This window comes from Bombus flavifrons, chromosome 15 (genome assembly GCF_040668555.2).
Source record: "Bombus flavifrons isolate JBK064 chromosome 15, iyBomFlav1_principal, whole genome shotgun sequence".
Taxonomy (NCBI): Eukaryota; Metazoa; Arthropoda; class Insecta; order Hymenoptera; family Apidae; genus Bombus; species Bombus flavifrons.
This window is the reverse complement of record NC_138456.1, coordinates 5,780,524-5,800,787: the sequence shown is the minus strand read 5'-3', so window position 1 is coordinate 5,800,787 and position 20,264 is coordinate 5,780,524. Positions and strand designations below refer to the sequence as shown.

The 20,264-nt window shown below is 29.7% G+C and overlaps 2 protein-coding genes across 6 annotated transcripts; both read left to right on the top strand.

The window, feature by feature from the left end:
- PQBP1 (poly-glutamine tract binding protein 1) lies at positions 1-1,699 on the top strand. Its single transcript, XM_069128568.1, has 6 exons — positions 1-240; positions 481-590; positions 699-874; positions 959-1,139; positions 1,225-1,388; positions 1,490-1,699. The coding sequence occupies exons 1-6, from the start codon at positions 171-173 to the stop codon at positions 1,680-1,682; spliced, it is 894 nt and encodes a 297-aa protein (XP_068984669.1). The 5' UTR covers positions 1-170; the 3' UTR covers positions 1,683-1,699.
- Positions 1,700-2,849: 1,150 nt separating this feature from the next.
- Trpm (transient receptor potential cation channel, subfamily M) lies at positions 2,850-17,649 on the top strand. Of its 5 annotated transcripts, XM_069128361.1 has the most exons (22): positions 2,850-3,331; positions 4,250-4,412; positions 5,471-5,578; positions 5,743-5,825; positions 6,459-6,515; positions 7,464-7,650; positions 7,726-7,939; positions 8,356-8,515; positions 8,590-8,726; positions 8,796-8,952; positions 9,034-9,196; positions 9,295-9,603; positions 9,888-10,434; positions 10,524-10,735; positions 10,807-10,974; positions 11,880-11,939; positions 12,033-12,080; positions 13,176-13,385; positions 13,457-13,805; positions 13,894-14,039; positions 14,214-14,804; positions 14,890-17,649. In XM_069128361.1, exons 3-22 carry the CDS (start codon positions 5,498-5,500, stop codon positions 16,174-16,176), a joined length of 5,166 nt encoding a protein of 1,721 aa, XP_068984462.1. In that variant the 5' UTR covers positions 2,850-3,331; positions 4,250-4,412; positions 5,471-5,497; the 3' UTR covers positions 16,177-17,649. The 5 variants fall into 5 exon arrangements, with proteins under 5 accessions (XP_068984462.1, XP_068984463.1, XP_068984464.1 ...); XM_069128362.1 differs by lacking the exon at positions 12,033-12,080; XM_069128363.1 differs by lacking the exons at positions 6,459-6,515; positions 12,033-12,080.
- Positions 17,650-20,264: the final 2,615 nt, after the last annotated feature.

Genomic DNA, 20,264 nt, shown 5'->3' with positions numbered 1-20,264 from the left:
TGGCGCTTTCGTCGTTAAATGTTATGAGGTTATGTAAGTACCAACTGACTGAAATTTACGTGTATTCGAGATTCGAATAAGGAAATTATTCTGTTGGTAAATTGTGTGAATATTTTCATATTAAGAGTATACTTGGAAGAAAGAAAGTGAAGAATTACTAAAATTCTAAAATGCCACTTCCAGCTGCATTAGCTGCACGGCTTGCTAAAAGAGGGCTTATTATTGGATCAGAAAAAAACGGTATAATTTTATTCATTTGTACACAAAACACAGTATAACCAACAATATCATTTTATATCGAATTGATAATTTAATTAATGATAATTTTTTATCTTACTACTTTATGCTTCATAAATACTATAAAGATCAAATTTTTAATATATAATTCAGAATGAACATAACCTTAGTGTTTTCATACATAACCAAATTTAAAAAATGCTGAGGATACTACATCATGTATAAATCAAATAATATTTTTAGAATCTACAAAAAAGGAATCAAGAAAAAAAATCCATGAAGAAGTAATAGCTGAAGATTATGATAGTACAAAAGATGATATTAACCAAATTGACATATCACAAAAATTTATGGTAAATATTATATCAAAAACTATTATAAAATACTAAATACAGTAACGATAAATAATAATGCAAATATCCATAATATAAAAATATTAAATAATAAACGTTTTACTTTAGGGATATAGTGGTTGTCCCAATAAGTATAATATTTATCATGAATGTACAAAGAAGTGCAAAGAGTTATGGGGTCTTGGACATGTACAACCTTCTGACAAATACTTGAAAAAGCAATTAAAATTAATACAGAAGTACCCCTTACCAGAAACCTGGAAAGCTGTTTATGACCCTGGATCGTTAGTATCAATTTTTTCTACTTATAATTTCTAGGGAAAATATGTTTATATCAAATTTCATATAATTATTTAATTCATCAATAGTGGTCAACATTATTATTGGGATTGGTCATCTGATTTGGTATCTTGGTTACCACCGGGCCACCCAAAATGTCAAATATCTCAACCAGCTTCTCAGTTAAGAGAAGAATTACATCTAAAAGCAGCAGATCAGGACGACAATATGTCTAGTGATGACAGTGGTAGTGAACAAGAGCCACTGGAAGTTAGTAATCAGTTTCTTCAATTTAATAAAAATGTAATGTCCAGTATATTTTAGCACTATCACAAATAATTGTTTAATTATCTAGGTGGATGAACCAGACACAAAGAAAGATAAAAAATTAGAGACTAAATCAAGACACAAACCAGGAGATAGTAAAAGAAATCAAAGATTGGAAAAATCTGAGAGCAAAGAGAAGAAAGACAGAACTTTAGATCCTATGGATCCAGCATCTTACAGTGATATTCCACGGTAAATTTCATTTTATTTATTAATTTATATTAATAAAGTAATTATGGTAAAATTAATTTTCATATATACACAACAACGTTCAAATTATTTGATTTTTATAGGGGAAAATGGTCTGATGGTTTAGCACGACACAATGAAGCTAAAACAGGAGCAGACACAACTGCTTCAGGACCACTTTATCAAATGAGGCCATATCCTAGTCCAGGTGCGGTTTTGCGATCAAATAGAGCTAACAAAACAGATTCAGAATCGTCTAACAAGCCTAAAGTATCGTGTCCCGAAAAACCAGAATAAATTTCTCTTTTATACCATTCAGTCTATTATGCAATTTATTATACATGTCTAATGTAAATATAGTGTAAGTTACGGAATTTGTCAGTAATCTTATTATTATATTATCTCTATGTATACCGACTAATAAAATACTTCGCTATTTTTGCTTGCTAAATTTCTTAACATGTCTTTAATTTATTTCTTTTTCTATTAACTATGATTTAAAGATTATTATTATTATTATTTAACGTATAGTGTTGTATCTTATTGTAAAAACTTTTTAAAAAGTACGTTTTAGAGAACTGTTTCTTTGGGCGTGCAGATCTCTACTTAAGATAATCTCAAATTTAATTTGGAAGCCAATAACAGACAAAGTAATATGTACGAAAAAAAATGATTGACGTTATTTAACGTATAATTTACGATGTCAATAATTTACACATTTCTTAAACAGAAAAAATTATCACTTGTTTTTGACGCTACATTTTTCAAGTTAATTTTGATCTAATTGTATTTCTTTATCGTTATTAAACATGTATCTATCTAGTTTTAATTTTACGTCAGTCATTTTTTTCAAATATTGAGCCTTTTTGTAAAAGCGTAGTTAGTTAAATATTACATAAGTATTGTAATCGCAAAATTGGAGTTTTAAAACACTTATTGAAAATAGTAATATTATCACAAATAAATAATCACAAAGTAAAATATCGACAGTAGTATACATGTATCAACAATATTCAAATAGTGAAACGAAAAATTTGCATATTTGATGAAATTCAATCGTGACAATTGCTACAGTTTCATGTATCATCAATTTTAGTTTTGTGTGATATTCTGGTGCTTTCAATTAGAAAAGCTTAATTTACGCGAATGGAATATATTTTGATTAACATTGTTACAATTTTTAAATTGTTATGCCACAGTAATTTTTCTTTTAATTTTCAAGACTTTTAGTTATGGAAAATGTAATCAGATTTGAGATAATTCAAATTCTTTGTATAAATAATAGCTTTGTACAAGAAATCAAGAAAAAAAATGTATTAAAAGTCAATAGTTTTAATTATCAAATTAAATTCGCTAAGATTCCAATTTTCATAATATTTTCAAAATTAAGCTTTGAATTATAATTATAATATTATAAATATATAATTATATAAATATAATATTATAAATATATTAAAAAATTCCGGAAGAAAATGCATTACTGGCTTTGAGCAAACCCAGACCGCGACGGCCATGCGAGTGTTAACCTTGTTCTTGGCCTACTTTGTCAGTAACGATGCAGGGGAGCAAGCTCGATATTTCCAAGGGATGATACGCGAATTATAGAACGAATTCTTTCCACAAAACGTTTTACCACGTTGCTCTCCATTATATTCTATTAACGCTTCTCTTTAAATTCCAAAACGTATAACGTACAAGATTAAATAATGAAACGTTCCGTAACGTAAAAAGAAAGATGCAAACACCGTGCGTAAATATCGAAATAGTGCAGCTAGTTTGTGTGACGTAAGATAAAAAAACAGTGCAAAAGAAGTTTATGAATTGCAAGAAGTGCTGCAAAATAAATTTATTAAAAAATACATTCAACCCTGATTTCCCTACATATGCGATGTTTTACACGCGATGAATACGATTACTTGAAAAAATTTCATTCGTATACATTTAAGGTGCGTATAAATCAATGTTATTATCTTCTATTTAATATTAAATAATTATGACATTTTTCACACGATGTAGATTATGTTTTAATAGTTGTATTATTTTTCATTAAAATTTAAAATACTCATAAAAGTATTTGATATCATGGTCATGCTTAGAAGCATATGAGGTTAAGTTATAAGCACATGACAAATCGTGAATTTTCCCGCCGATTTTAAACTGTCATGATTACAATACTCATCTGAATATTATCTAATTGATTCCAATTAATTGGTTGATGATTTCTATTTAATTGATTATTCCAAGTGTGAGTAATGTTAGAAAATATATAATGTTATACAACGAATTAAAATCGATTTAGTAGTAATCTTGTTCTATTGTTAATTATCTAGCACGTTAAAGAACAAATTTGTTAGAAATTATGTATATTCAGTATTAAAAACCTTTATTTATTTTATTATTATTAATTCTTACAAATAATGAAAATATTTGTGTAATTTTCTGGTATGAGTTAGATTTACAAAAAGTTAGATAAAAGTTACTGGAAACAAATTTAGCATTTGGTGAAGGTTAAAGAGATTTTCTATTCCATTTAAATAATTTCTATAATGTATAATTTATTAAAAAATTCTATAAATTATTTTAAAAAGAACTACTCCAGGAATTTTTTAATTTTAGGACAAGTTAATTTTTATAAATTGGGAATAATGAAACTAGGTAGTCATTAGAAAAATGCACTGAATCATATGAAATTGTTTTGATTAAGTAATATGATGTTTTAAAGTAATCTTAACTGTATTGTTAAAGTTATATTTGAAGAAAAGGATATTTCATATGCATGAATCTAGTAAATTGTGTGTGTTATAATATCATAATTAACATTGTTATCAACATTTACATTTAAATGATTTCTTAATTTTTTTCAGATAAATCTAATTTAATTGTATCAGTTAAGTATCTACTGCTAGCTACTAATCATAATCACTACTTTTGAACTGCAAGTTTGTTCTACTAAGCTTCAAATATACATTGATATTGTTCATGCAGTTCTATGTAGATATGATAGACAAAACCAAAAGTTGTCGTATGGTGAGTATAATACAATACTTTTGACATAAAATGCATTATACCTCTATAACATTACCTCAACAATATTACTCATTTTTATAGCCAAAATATCATTTCAGAAAATGTACTTATTGCCTTTTCTCTTACCATTAATTATCTAATGATTCATAGCTTTATTATTGATATAGATATCAGATAATGAATATTAAAATGCAATGAATTGAATTGGGTTAAACGAAATTGTATAGGTATACAGGGTGGTTGGTAACTGGTGGTACAAGCGAAAAGGGGGTGATTCTACGCGAAAAAAGAAGTCGATAATATAGAATAAAAATTTTAAAACATTTTTTTTTTTTTTAATTTTTTCATCGAGACAACGATCTACAGTGAGATCCGCTATAACGAGACGTCATAAAGTGCACGCGTACCGAGCGAAAATTCAAAGTCGATTTTCTCGAAAACAAAGCCTCAAACGAAAAATTTTTATTCTATATTTTCGACTTCTTTTTTTCGCGTAGAATCACCCCCTTTCCGCTTGTACCAACAGTTACCAACCACCCTGTATATTATTTGTAGAATTATTTTATCATATAATATAATTTTAAGAGTATATAATTTATTTGTTTATAATGAGTGAAATAAATGAACTTCAATTGCCACAAAAATATAGTTGCATTATGTGTAATTCAGGTTTTGTATTGAAAGTACATATTCAAAGAGAAATTTAAGATTTCTTTTTCTTATCTATATCATTTATCTTATCTCTATTGCATGCAAGTTTTATTGGTTTCCTTTAAGTCAAACTTGTTTTATTAACTACTCTATATTTTCCAAAGGAAAAAACGTATAGTTTTGTATTGCAGAAATGTTATATTATTCATTGTTATATATAATTTCTATTTGTATTATTTATAATTACTAATGATTTAATTTATAGCACAGTGTAATATTTAAAATTCCTGTAAAGAATAATTATTTTAAATACAAGAGTCAGAAATGTATAATAAGTTTATTATGTGTTAGTTTATCATTACTTTTCTTGATCTGTATTTAGTTTTGTTTGACATTTTTTTTTTTAGTTAGTGTATTGCTTAATATTAAGGTGAATGCATATACATATCAAGATGGCAATGGGAAGTATTATTTGTGGAGCCAACACTCCTAAAATGAAGAGAAAAAAGGCAAAGGTATCCCATGTTTTCATTTACTCTACTTTATTTAAGAAAAGATATTTTAATCAAACATCACATTTTACTTTACCATTTAACACTGTAAATATTACATATTCTGTAAATATATATATGTGTATATCATTTTGTAATGATAAATAAATAATTCAAATATATTTTAGGTAACTGAACGCAGTTGGATAGAGGCAACTTTTCAAAAAAGAGAATGCTCAAAATTTATTCCAAGTGCTGACGATGAACACAAGTATGTAATGTTCATTATTTTTTTATTTTTTACTTAGATATTCTTACAGAATACATTTGCATATCCCACATTATGATCAATGAGTGTTTATAACGTTAAAAACGTGCAAAAATATTTATTAAAAATTATTTTAACTTTAAACATATTTTTGTGGAATACATCAAATAAATTTTTTTTCAATATATATCATTCTTGACATCATCATCATGCATCTATTGAACTTCTATGTTTATTTATTTACTTATTCTTTTGTTAAACATACTTATTGAACATTGATAAATAGTTATATGTACATATTTTGAATACATATTTCTTTCAAAGGACAATATTTTTGCAGAGGCAATATAAGCAGCATAATTACATTAACAATGATGATTGTATGCTATAATTATTAATTTTAACGTTATATTATGAAATATTGCTTTTCAATGCTGATTTTTAAATATGCCTTCCATTTTTATGATACAATTATTAGTATTTTTTTACAATTGTTTATATACATACATTATTTATATACATTTACAAATATTTATTATAAAAAACTTATTTCTGAATTTTCTAGGTCACTACTAACATAATTTTTTATGTTCATTTTCCTTTCATTTACTTTTCTTTCTTTCATTCCATTTATAGGTTTATGCAAGTAAAGGGAGATAAGAATGCAGAATATGATGTGATCACCACTTCCAGGTGAGAGTTCATTGTGGGTTTTGTCAAGATTGAGAACTTTGTGTTCTTTATGAAAAAAAGAAAAAAAGAAGGATAGGTGACTTAACAAAGATATTTAATATTGCTTCTGCAAATATATATCAAAATTATATTCCAAAATAGTATTATATGCATTTCCCTAATATGTAAGCTAAATAATATTTCTCCTTTAAAGAGAAAATAATAATTTATATACTATTTTCCACATCTTTAAGTAGTCATTAATAAAGTACTGTTACATTACATGCATTCTATACAGTTCTCAGCAATAATGGTTTGTACTAAAAGAGCTGTTAGACTCTAAGTTTTCATAGCATACATAAAATCTGCACCAAAATTGCATTATATAATCATTGAATTGCTTCTTTTTGAGAAACCTCACTGATAAAATTTTATTTTAAATTTTCTTTTTGTTTACTGCTTTTCATAAAACACTTCATTTTCTCTTAGAGTTCATATCCATTACATCATGCAGCCAAGTAATCAAATCGTATATTTATATAAATATTATTATGGTAATATTGTAATTCATAGTATTTGGATAATAATTACATTAAGGAAACCTGTTATGAAAATAATCGTCATAAAATCTATTGTCTGTAAAATATTTAAACACTGACCTATGTGTAGCTAATAGTTATTCTGAAACCATGTACATTTATAAGTTTCCTTAATGAGCAAACTATGTTGGTGAGGTATAGAAATATATTTTGTACAGTCATAGGCAATCCTTTTATATTGACAAAAAAAAAAAAAAAACGATTAGTTGTAAAACGGTACAATTATATGCAACAGTTTTCTATAGCATTCTGCTTTATATTATGAAGAAAATTATCACATGCTTCTATTCTATTTAAAGAGTATTTGTACCCAGTTACATCTAGCCTCTTCCTCCCAGTAAAAGTATTAATAAATGATTAATTATTATAGATGTTGTTGTGGATATTCTTATACTCATCACTGCAGAGCTGGTATAGATGTTCAAAGTTACACTCCTAGTAATACCAAAGAAGAAGATCGAGAACAATGGTCTCCTGGAAAAAATACACGTCCATTTCCTACTGATGCATATGGTACCATTGAATTTCAAGGTGGACCTCATCCAACTAAAGCTCAAGTAAATAAATGAAAAATATGTACATATTAAAATATATAATATATTTCTTTTTTTATATTAATATTGAATTTTAAGTATGTGAGACTTGCTTATGACACAAGGCCAGAACCAATAGTACAATTGTTGTGTCGAGAATGGAATCTGGGATTACCTAAGCTACTAATAACTGTGCATGGTGGTCGATCTAATTTCGAACTGCAGCCAACTTTGAAAAAGGTTCTAAGGAAAGGTTTGCTGAAGGCTGCAAAGACAACTGGTGCATGGATATTCACAGGTGGAACTAATACAGGTAGATTGAAACAAATATAATTAGGTTAATTATCTTTATTAGAATAACTGTATAAATTCTATTATAAATGGAGACCAAACATAACAGTTACATCTAAAGTTTTTGAAAAATGTCATGGAAAAGAAAATTTAAATAGAAGACAGTAATCATTTATAATTTCATACAGAAATTCATCATAATTTCTTACAGAAATTTTAAAATTCTTTCATTTACAATGATTATTCATAACTAAAATCATCTAAACCAAGCTATTGGGTAGGCAACTAAGCGATTGCGGATTTTATCAATACCACCTAATGACAAATCCGCAATCACTTAGTTGTCAAACCAATATTAATTTTTAGACTGCAACTTTTTAAGTTTTGATTCTAGTTGTTATGATCCCTGATTATAAACATTACATTTCAATTTCGTAGGTGTAACAAGACAAGTAGGAGATGCCCTGCTATTAGAACGATCTCAAAGACAAGGTCGGGTTGTAAGTATTGGCATAGCACCATGGGGAATTTTAGACAAAAGTCATGAACTTGTAGGCCGTGGAGGTGAAGTACCTTATGAATGTCTTTCCTCTCCATGGTAAGATATAATTTCTATGGTTAATGTACTATTTGTTATAAATATCTATTTTCATACTTATTACAACTGTTTAGGTCTAAATATGCAGTTTTAAACAATCGTCATGCATATTTTTTATTGGTGGATAACGGTACCGGTGGTCGGTATGGTGCAGAAATTGTGCTGCGTAGAAGATTGGAAAAATATATTTCTAATCTAAAATTACAGCCATGTAAGTATCGACATTTAGATGTATATCGTTAAATTATCTTTGTAACATGAAATGAAAAATTTATTGCAGACACACACAGCAGTATTCCTGTTGTGGCATTGGTAATTGAAGGAGGAACAAATACGATTCGATCAGTTTTAGAGTATGTTACAGACGTTCCTCCTGTTCCTGTAGTAGTTTGCGATGGATCAGGTCGTGCAGCTGATCTCATCGCTTTTATGCATAAGTAAGAACGTCATGACCAACTAGCTATACATATTTCTTAATATAATTATATTTTGACAATGATAGTAAATAAAAAATTTAGATACGCGTCTGAAGGAGATGGAGAGAATGGAGAGAATGAGGGACCATTAGAAAGTATGAGAGGACATCTTTTAGATACTATCAAACGCACTTTCAAAGTATCCTCTGAACAGGCATCACAACTGTACTCTGAACTTTTGCAATGTACCCGTAAGAAACATTTGGTTGGTACACTAGTCATTTTACATAGATAAATTCTTCATATAAATGAATAGGTTAATTATTTGTGCATTATATAATCATTAAAATTAAATTTCTACAGATAACAGTATTTAGAATAAGTCAAGAGCGGCCACAGGAACTTGACCAAACGATTCTGACAGCTCTGTTCAAGTCCAAGCAATTATCCCCTGCTGAGCAGCTATCGTTATCTTTAATTTGGAATAGAGTGGACATAGCGCGTTGTGAAATATTTGTGTATGGTCAAAATTGGCCATCAGGTGCTCTGGAACAGGCAATGATGCAAGCTTTGCAACACGATCGAATTGACTTCGTGAAACTTCTCTTAGAAAATGGAGTCTCTATGCGTAAATTCTTGTCTATACCTCGCCTTGAGGAATTATACAATACCGTAAGTTCTTTGCTTTTATTATATAACATATCTCAGGATTTATCAGCCAAATTCTGTGTATGTGTGTGTGTATCAATATTTTCTATAAGTATAATCAAGCAAAAGATGTTAAAGTTAAGCTTTAAATGACCTACATTTATATTTTAATATAGCATTTATATAAAATTTTTTCCTTGGTTATAACTATAGAATACAATGACAAAGTTTGGCTGTTTCATAGGACATCCTGCATTTAAAATTATTACACAATGACCATGCTCTTTTTATTTATATTGATTATCTAGAAAGAAGGCCCTTCGAACACACTGGGCTACATTCTCCGCGACGTTCGACCAAATATTCCACGGGGTTACATGTACACATTGCACGATATCGGCCTCGTAATAAATAAATTAATGGGTGGCGCGTATCGGTCACAGTACACACGCAGAAGATTCCGTATGATCTATACCAAAGTGATGAAGAGATCTGGGGCACATCCTCAACATATGCATCGAAATAGCTGCGTCCTGGGTAGCACTAGTCGTTACTATTCGGGATCTGGTAGTAAACAAGATAGCTTAACAATGAGTTTGCTCGCTGAAACTTTACCAGCTAATCGAGACACGCCGCTTTTTGATTATCCTTTTAATGAGTTACTTATATGGGCTGTGTTAACTAAACGACAGCAAATGGCACTATTAATGTGGCAACATGGGGAAGAAGCTTTAGCAAAAGCACTCGTTGCTCTTAAATTGTATAAGGCTATGGCGCACGAAGCTGCTGAGGATGATCTTGAAACAGAAGTTTATGACGAATTGCGGAGTTATGGGAAAGAATTTGAAAATATTGGTACTAATAATATAATATATTTGCAATACAATAATTATCATAATATTTTCTTTTTTTATTATTTTTGTACAATATAATTTTCTGTATAGCTTTGGAATTGTTAGATTATTGTTATCGTCAAGATGACGATCAAACGAAACAGCTATTGACTTCTGAACTTCAAAATTGGTCCGGTCAAACATGTCTTTCATTGGCAGTCACGGCTAATCATCGACCACTTTTAGCACACCCTTGTAGCCAAATTATTTTAGCTGATTTATGGATGGGAGGTCTTCGTACGAGAAAGAATACGAATTTAAAGGTGACTGAATTGGATGCAATGTAAAGAATATATTTTTCATATTTTATAATATTGTTTTAATTTGTTGTTAGGTTGTACTTGGGTTAGTTTGTCCATTTTATATAATGTGTTTGGAATTTAAAAGTCGCGAGGAATTGCAGCTGATGCCACAAACTCAGGAAGAACATTTGATCTCTCTCGAAGATGAGAAAGAAGATAGTGATTCAGAGCATGGTATACCAACAGGCCCAGATGTTGAGGTAATAAATGTTCTTTTTTAATAATATTTTGATATAAAAGTATTAACTAATTAATAACTAATAGTTATTGGCAGCTAAAAAAGACTAAGGTTTATAAAAATTTAATGTTGATTAATTTTTATGGTCATTAGGAACCTATTTTATGAATAAAATAAATTATTATAAAGATGTAGAATATTTGGTAATAATTAATACAGCTTATCATTGCATTTATAAGAGTTCATCATTACACATTTCACGCTGCAATTATTATTTCTGAACATAGTGGCAATCACTGCTTTATTATTTTGGATAACGTTTTCAAATTTCGTCCATTCATTATACAAGTTATCAAAAGTATTGTCATTTGTAAATAACAAATTTTCACGATAATAAATTCAATGCAAAATGTAGTCACTTTTAATAATTATTTAGAACATAGTTTATTTTCGAGGTAACTTTCAGTAACACAGTTGGTACATGTGGTTGCTGGCTTTGAACAGTTATTTGAACCATTATATAGAAGCGTATACGCATGTAGGTTCTATTTACGTTATATATAATGAAAAAAGAAACGTTTTACAACTCTTTTATATTTGTATTAAATCTATATTTAAATATTTCACACAAAGCATAAAATACTATTAACAGATCATAATTATATTTAAACTGTGCCTTTTATATTCTTAAATCTTATTTCTCTGTACGTGTAGGCAGATAAGATGTATGAAATATAATTATAGTATATAATTTTATTTCATTTATTATTGAGATATGTATACTTAAGTATATATTGTTTGGAAAGGTATTGTATGTCTAGTAATTGCTCAGTATTGTATGGTATAGTGTATCGATCGCTATTAGAGGTATTGAAATGTTTTTGTGACTCATAGACTATGTGGGTATGCGTATGAATTGTTTTTTAGAAACGTCAGCGCAGGAGCCTGAGCGTACGCAACAAATCCAGCAGCCAACAAGGCGCTAAGGTATATCTATAATGACCTGAAATGCAATGATTCTATGACCAATAAGTTTACACTTTCCGGTGCACTTTTCAACTATCTTTCTTATGTTATTAGTTATCATCAAGGAAAACTTCTATTTATTCAGTATCGGAATCCGTACCGGTGAGGATGATAACTAACGCTTCTATTCTAAAGCAAATCGTGTTGTACTGTTATAAATACTTAACAAAAAAATCGTCCATTTTGATGTCAAATATAAAAACAATACCGCTAAAATATCGGTATAGTTTTCATAAAACATTAACAATAATAACACAAGCTACTTGATATATGTTTATATATGTATGTCAGCTTTAGATTTCTAAAATGTGTCGTCATGACATACCGATGTTTTTCATTTAGCGGTTAAAAAATCTCTAACCATTACCAGTCGTATGTTTTTGATAATTTATTCTTACTAATTTATTGTTTAATGTTCCAAAATACAACCTTGTATTTCAAACATTATATTTATGAAGTTATTTCTAATTGAGTCATGGAGAAACAAAAATATTGTTTGGTGATGTAACTACTTTAAATTTTCACTTCTCTCGCGTTACGTTACCCACATGCACTAACAATTTATGTTCTATACAACCATAATTTTTAACACTATTTGCACTCTATTCTATCATTCTTTATCTTCTATTGTAGCTATTAAATAAGTTCACTCTTTTTTACACCTTTCTTTTATTTTTATTTTCCCTATTTATTAAAATATTTTTGTACTGGATTAGTTCTTTATTACAATACTTGCTATGAATCTCTATATTGAAATACAATACCACAAGTAATTACTCCCTTTCATAAAATATATTACAAGTTCACCATGCTTGTACGCTTGAAATGTACATTTCATTCATAATTCCACATGATCATATAGTTTAATTATATGATAGTAAATAATTACGTATTTGTACAGAAATGAATGTATGTCATCTATATACTTCTACCTTTCATAATATTCTAGAATGCCAGAAAGAACTTTTTTGTTTAGTATGTGCTTTTTACATGCTATGTACCATTCTATCCAATTGATTTCTTTGATTATTTTGTTAGCAACATCCAGACTGTAAATGGTTTCTGAGAATGATCAAGAATTAATAAAGACAAATGTTAATACATGTCTGATTATACTTAAAAGATTCTTATCTATGTGTTAATGTCCTATACAATCTATCTTAATGCTTGTTCTGAAATTCCGGTTTCTTCATGTAGGCTTTAATCAGCAACGAACACACTACTGTCATCAAGGAGACAATTGTACAAGAAAATGGTAAAGTACTGACAGATAACGATGATGGAATTCATCGTACATATGGTATAAACTCTGACTACTATGACATCAAGAACAGCAGGCCATTGAGATTGAGGAAAAAATTGTATGAATTTTATACAGCTCCCATCACAAAATTTTGGGCTAATGCTGTAAGTTTTATACATGAAATAATTAAATTTCTAATATATTACATGCTAAACTTATTCTTTTTATTTTATAGATAGCATACATTATTTTCTTGGTTCTCTTCTCCTACTCCATTCTCATACATATGGATGATCGTCCATCATTAGCAGAGATTTATGCCATTGCATATATTTGTACATTAGGATGTGAAAAAGTACGAGAAATAGCAACATCCGAACCAGCTACTCTTTCACATAAATTTAGTGTTTGGGCATGGAATATGTGGAATCCTTGTGATGCAGCTGCCATTATTTTTTTTCAAATTGGTTTAGCTTTACGCTTAAGACACTCAACTCTCGATATTGGTCGTGTCATCTATTGCGTTGATTCCATTTATTGGTACTTAAGGATATTGAATATTCTTGGTGTAAATAAGTACTTTGGTATGTCACGCAAGTTAAATGGAAAGTTAGCAAAAATATGAAGTATGAATGCACAGATAATAAATAAATTTTATATTATTGTTCTTAGGTCCTTTAGTTACAATGATGGGAAAAATGGTGAAAAATATGACATACTTTGTGGTACTTTTAATAGTGGTATTAATGAGTTTTGGAGTCACTCGACAGGCAATTTTGAACCCTAATGCTGAACCAAAATTGAGGATTATTCGTGATGTATGTACTCTCTACAAATATTTACTTTCTATTTCAGTTTATTATTATTACATATTAGCTTGTTATTATTATTTCATATTCTATATTCTATATTCTATTCTATTCTATTCTATTCTATTCTATTCTATTCTATTCTGTTCTGTTCTATAAAGAATATATATTTTTATTTTATAGATTTTTATGGAACCATATTTTATGTTATATGGAGAGGTGTATGCCGACAACATAGATCCAGATTGCGGAGACGAACCAGGAATGATTCCATGTTTACCAGGCCGGTGGATCACACCTACTGTAATGTCCATTTATCTTTTAGTTGCAAACATATTGTTAATAAATCTTTTGATTGCCGTATTCAATAATATTTTCAATGAAGTAAACGCGGTGGCGCACCAAGTTTGGATGTTCCAACGTTTTACTGTTGTTATGGAGTATGAACAGAAACCTGTTTTACCTCCTCCGCTCATTGTAGTTTGTCATATATATCTGGTGGTGAAATATTTGCTGCGATATGTAACACAAGGGAAAGCAAACACTGGTGAAACCTACGACAATGGACTGAAGTTGTTCTTAGAGGCAGACGACATGGAGCGCCTCTACGATTTTGAAGAGGATTGCGTTGAAGGATACTTCCGTGAGCAAGAGTTGAAATTGCAAATGTCTACAGAGGAACGTGTTAAAATTACCACAGAAAGGGTGGAAAATATGCATTCGAAGATCGAAGACATTGACAAGAAAGAGAATACTCAAAATGCATCTCTTCAGGTAATTATACTGTACCATTAATGTTTTACTGATATTAATAAATTTACTGTCAGATATTATAATAGAACTTTCGATATTATTATAGGCAGTGGAGTTTCGTATGCGCAAATTGGAAGAATTAAATGAACAGATTTTGGCACACCTAGGAGTTATCCACCGATTCATGGCTACTCACATGCCCAACATGGAGGGCTTATCTAGTTTTGATATAGACGGTCGCCAGCGTAGGGTATCAGAACGCTCAGAAGTTCTGTCAGAAACAGATTCTCATACCCAACTACCAGCCATTGCGATTAAACGTAAGAGATTGGTCCGATCGATGACCGATGGCACTTTCCTTAACCTAGGCCCATCAATAGATGATGATGTGCTGAAACATTCAGAAACTGCTATATCCCGTGAGAACCTCAGTAGGAACGAGTCTTCTATAAGTGGAGATGGACACACTGTTCAAGATGACATAAAGACAATCACAAGCCAGGAAACTGAAGCGAGCAAAGTAGATGGTGAAGGAGAGATCCTAAAGAAGGATTCGCATTCTGACAGCAGAGAGCTAAGCAGAGAGCCAAGCAGAGAACCAAGTGGAGAGCCAAGTAGCAAAGAACCAAGTACGGAACCAAGTAGACAAACGAGTAGAGAATTAAGTAGGGAAACAAGCAGAGAAGCTACAAGCAAAGAACCGAGCAGAGAAGCCAGCAGCGAAGCGCCAGCTTCGGAACCTATTCCTAGGCAAGATTCTACAGAACGACCTATTAGACAAAATAGTAGAACACGTTCAGAGTCAGATGATGTAACGATTTTTCCACCATCGAACATATCAAGAGGAGTAACGTGGGCTGAGCCACGTGTTGCAGTCATTCCATCGTCTTCAACAAGTAGTACGCAGAGGTCTATCCTATTAGCCATGCATGCCGAATATACAAGCATAACGGATGAGCTGGAAAGCTACTGTGGCCTTCTAAGTCCACCTCGAACACCGCCAATTTCTCCACCACCTTCGAGAGCTAGAAACTTATCAGAAATGTCTAACCCTGAGATGGCTTGGCAAATTGAGAATGAACATCTACGTGATGCTGAAGAGTGCGATTACCAACAGATGGAAGATTTAATACAGAGGAGGTACATCGCAGATGACGAGGAGCCTTTGCATACTGATGAAGCTACCCTCTTCATATCGAACGAACATAGGCATCAACTTCGAAGAGCTTCTGCCATCGATGAAGAGTCTCGAAGGCCTCCACCTACAATTTGCGTGACCAGGGAGATCGAGCAAACGCTTTCAAGGCCACCGATCCGGGACTCAGAAAGCTCAGATCCTAATGACAAGAATCTGAGTACGGTACCTGCTCCAGCGTCAGAGACCATGTGCTAAATATCAGTGCACTTGCCTCGAGGTAAACTAACCTCAATATATTTTATGAATCATTTAGGAATTGAGGTAATTTATCCTCAATACACTTTCCAAATTGATCTGACTCAATGAGACAACGCAAGTCAAGGTTACTGTGAAATATGTATTTTCAGTTGGTATTATTTTTCTAACTGTTTTTACATTGAGATATAGAGAATCAAATGAAACAGTATTTTTAAACAAAGAATGTTTTAAAATTCTATACTTGATATTTTATCATAGCAAATAATTATAACTAAATGGAATGCATTTTTCTAATTGTTTACTTATAATGCAATGTATTGTTGAGCTCAGATCTGAAGATCTTTTCTTATAATATTTTAGCTGCAATTTTTGTAATTTTTTTTTCGCGTAATTTCTTCTCATAGTTTAATCATTTTTAGCTGTAAAGTACTTAGTATATCATATATACATAATAAATATGCACATGAATATGTACATATAAATATTGAAGTTATTTAACTCATATTTATGCTTGCTCATATTAAAATTAATTCGAGTATTCAAGTGCTACACATTAGAATTAGCAATTTTTAATCTACTTTAATCCATTTGCTTTTTAAGTAACCATTAAATATATTATATACAATTTTTTGATCATTTATTCGTACAACACATTTGTATGCTCGAAGAAATCAACATATTTGATATATATGTTTATGGTAATTTATTTAACAATCAATTTTATAAGGCTTTCAATGCTAATAAACAATAGAAATTACGATTTGTATGTACATTTAATCTAAATAGTTGTTGACATGTTTCTTGCAAACATACAACTAGCAGAATTTAATCAATTACTATAATTAAATTATTCAACAGTTAATGTTGAATTAATTTTTTTTTGGAATAATATTTTTGATTTTGTAGAAAGTGCTAAATGCATATACGCAGTTGCTACTATTAATAATATTAATTACGATATTTATGTGCATAGTAATTTATGACATACTTAACGTCAGAATATATACAGTAATTGAATCAATTTATCATAACACACGGCAGTTACTTCGAGTATTCGAAAAATATAATTCCTTCAGATAATTAGTGTACTTTAATAACGACGATTTAGGTACTTGAACTTCTTTAATATTAATAATAATTGAAATATTCAAACTAGATAATTAAATAATCATGTAGTTTGAATATTTAGATGTCAGAATATTTTTTAAATATTAACTTTCAAATACGACACATGTTTGTAATTGTACTATTCGTTGTACACTTCTTTGAATATTCCAATTGCAATAGTATTAACATTTATAACCCTCAAACAACGGATGACTGGGTCACATTTATTTTTTTTAGACTCTATTTGTGGCATTATTATACACACATTCTTATATTAATATGAGCATTTATAATTATATTTTTGTTTTTTAATTTTGTTCGAAGCTGTAAAATTATAAAAGTATCAAAAAGTGATGAAAATTATACTTTACCAGTTATTAATATTAGTGAATTAACAAGTTACAGATACATGTAGTGTTCTCTTTTTTTCACAATTTCTCAACAAATAGAGCGATCAAATAGTTTTTAATTTATGTAAAAGAATTGTCTAATTCTATATTAGGGAATTTATTGATATTAGTAAATTGTAACTTGTAAAACTTCACTAATAATATCAGTTAGATTGTGCAAGAAGTACCTGATAATGAAAATTAGAAAATCAAATCTTGTCATTGAAAATACGTTTCTTCGTTTCGTTGATGAGTCTTAGATGGTACAATCATAGTTGGTTGAGGGTTAACATTCATTAAATTAATTTCTTCTTGACGTATAAAACGGTTCAATATATATACGTGCCTACTTCAATGGGACTTCTAACGACTTTTTTAAACAAGAATATGTTCCGTGGAAGGTTGCGTTGCCGCCATTTCTGTAAATCAGGTATAATGTACTATACAAATGTTATTCAAGTTCCTTCCATTTTCTATGTCATGTATTTTTCAATTTTTTATGCGCACATACACACAATTCGTTTGTTATTGCATATTATAGTAATACGAAAGGAGTCGTTATCGAAAACATTAATCTCCTCCCGTCCTTTATCTTAGCCGATGGAATTAATTTCGATTTTTTCGGTTTTCTCGTTCTCTCGAAAGAATTCTACTTCTAAGTAAATACGAGAAACCCGTATACACGATGTTCTGAAAAAAGTGTCGTATAAAATACTTACTAGACTGAGGATGCTTATGCGATTTTAGATTTTTGTAAACATAACTAAAGAAAGTGGAATATAAATAGAAATTTGTTTCATGTACTAGATATTATAATAAATACTCTACTTTGTACATTTTATGCGTTCTGTAGATTTTGCATTTTTACATTTCTAAAAAATGCATAAGTATCCGGAGTCTAATAATTACACATTACCAAAATAATATAGAAGAGCGAAATAGAATTTTCATTAAAGAATGAAAGAATTTTCAAGTAAAGAATATTATATTTTTATTTTTAATACCATGAAGATATAAAAAAAATATCTGATGAATTTATGCATAACTATGCAGTGACCTTTGAACAATTTAATGTCTAGAAAAGATTAAAGTTGAAGATCGATATATTTGTAACTAATTATTTATAAACCATGTTTGTAATTCATACGACCAATCGATTAAAAATCATTGCGCGTGGACTTGTTTCATGCAATACCATTGGCAACGAATATAAAGTGACCTTGAGAAATCAAATCAAATAGATTTCTTTTTTTACATTTCATGGTATTCTGAAATAAAAGTATATTATTCTATTTGGACAACGTAAGAAAAAAAAATGATAAAAAATAATTATTTTAAACGACACTTATTTTGATACACTCTGTATATACACGTAAATATTATACATATGTCGACATAACGAAATCAAACGTTATTTTAACAATGATAAACTGTAAAAAATCAATAATGCAGTTTCACCTAGTTTTCACAATTAATCTCTTTTTTTCTTTTTTTCTTTAAGAGAAAACATTTTGCATTTTTTACTAACATTACTTTAGAATATCATTAGTATCAACGAGAATATCGTTAGAATAAAGAAAGAAAGAAAAAAATTATCTGTTGTAAATATATTGAGAGAGAAAAAAATTCGATGCCAATTTGTGTTCAGGGATTCAGTCAAAAAATTAGGTGAAACTCGATTATCGAAATTTTCGAAGTACATACATACACACATGTATAGTGGTGCTGATACATTATTTAATGAACACCAGAATCAACATTTTTCAAGGTCGTATTTGCAAGACCAGAATGTACAACTAAAACATACACCGAAAGGGATCGAAAACCGGCGTGTGCTTAATCAAATATTAGATACTTACAATTAGTATAAAAATAAATCGTATACAGTACTGCCTTATAACGAGTTAGTTGAAATTAAATCTGGCCAGTTAGCAAAGGAGAGTTTATTCCAGGAATTTTATTCTTTGGGTAAGAGAAATGGATAGGATGATATAATAACATTCAATATTTAGATTGGTTTCAGAGTTTGTAGATAGTTTATATAAAAGTGATAACGACAGTCAGTTACCAAGACGTACCACTTTGACCGGTTAAAATGGCAGTACTGTAAGTTACAAATCTATAGAAAAAACTGTACTGGCTTTAGATGCGATTTCGTTTCGATAAACCACTATCCGAGATATTATTTCGGATCCGATAACGAGATCGACTTTTAATGTAAATAATTTCCCTAAAATTTCCCCAATCACATGTAAATGTGTAATATTCAGCTTTATTATCTTTTAGACACGTGCGAATTGCAAAACTAAAGCAAGTCGAATCGTTTAACTGTAGTGCTTAACAAAAATATTACAGTTACATTTAGCTTATTATTGTAGGAGTGTTTTTTCCTTAATTTTGGTGATAGAAATAACCCGAATGAAAAAACTGAAGAAATAATCGGCGAAATAATTTAGATACGAATTACAATTAGACACCGTACTACGAAAAATTATCTTTTCGTAAAAACAAAGTTTGTTCGTATGGAGCTCTGTTGCTCCGTTCTCGAGAAAATCGAGGTTGAATATTCGTTAAGTACGCGTGCACTTA

Coding starts and splice junctions, on each gene's coding strand:
- Trpm (XM_069128361.1), top strand. CDS start 5,498: ATGCATATACATATCAAGATGGCAATGGGAAGTATTATTTGTGGAGCC. Junction 8,953..9,033: donor CTCATCGCTTTTATGCATAA/GTAAGAACGTCA, acceptor TAAAAAATTTAG/ATACGCGTCTGAAGGAGATG. Junction 10,975..11,879: donor CAACAGGCCCAGATGTTGAG/GTAATAAATGTT, acceptor ATTGTTTTTTAG/AAACGTCAGCGCAGGAGCCT.
- PQBP1 (XM_069128568.1), top strand. CDS start 171: ATGCCACTTCCAGCTGCATTAGCTGCACGGCTTGCTAAAAGAGGGCTT. Junction 875..958: donor GCTGTTTATGACCCTGGATC/GTTAGTATCAAT, acceptor ATTCATCAATAG/TGGTCAACATTATTATTGGG. Junction 1,389..1,489: donor TCTTACAGTGATATTCCACG/GTAAATTTCATT, acceptor TGATTTTTATAG/GGGAAAATGGTCTGATGGTT.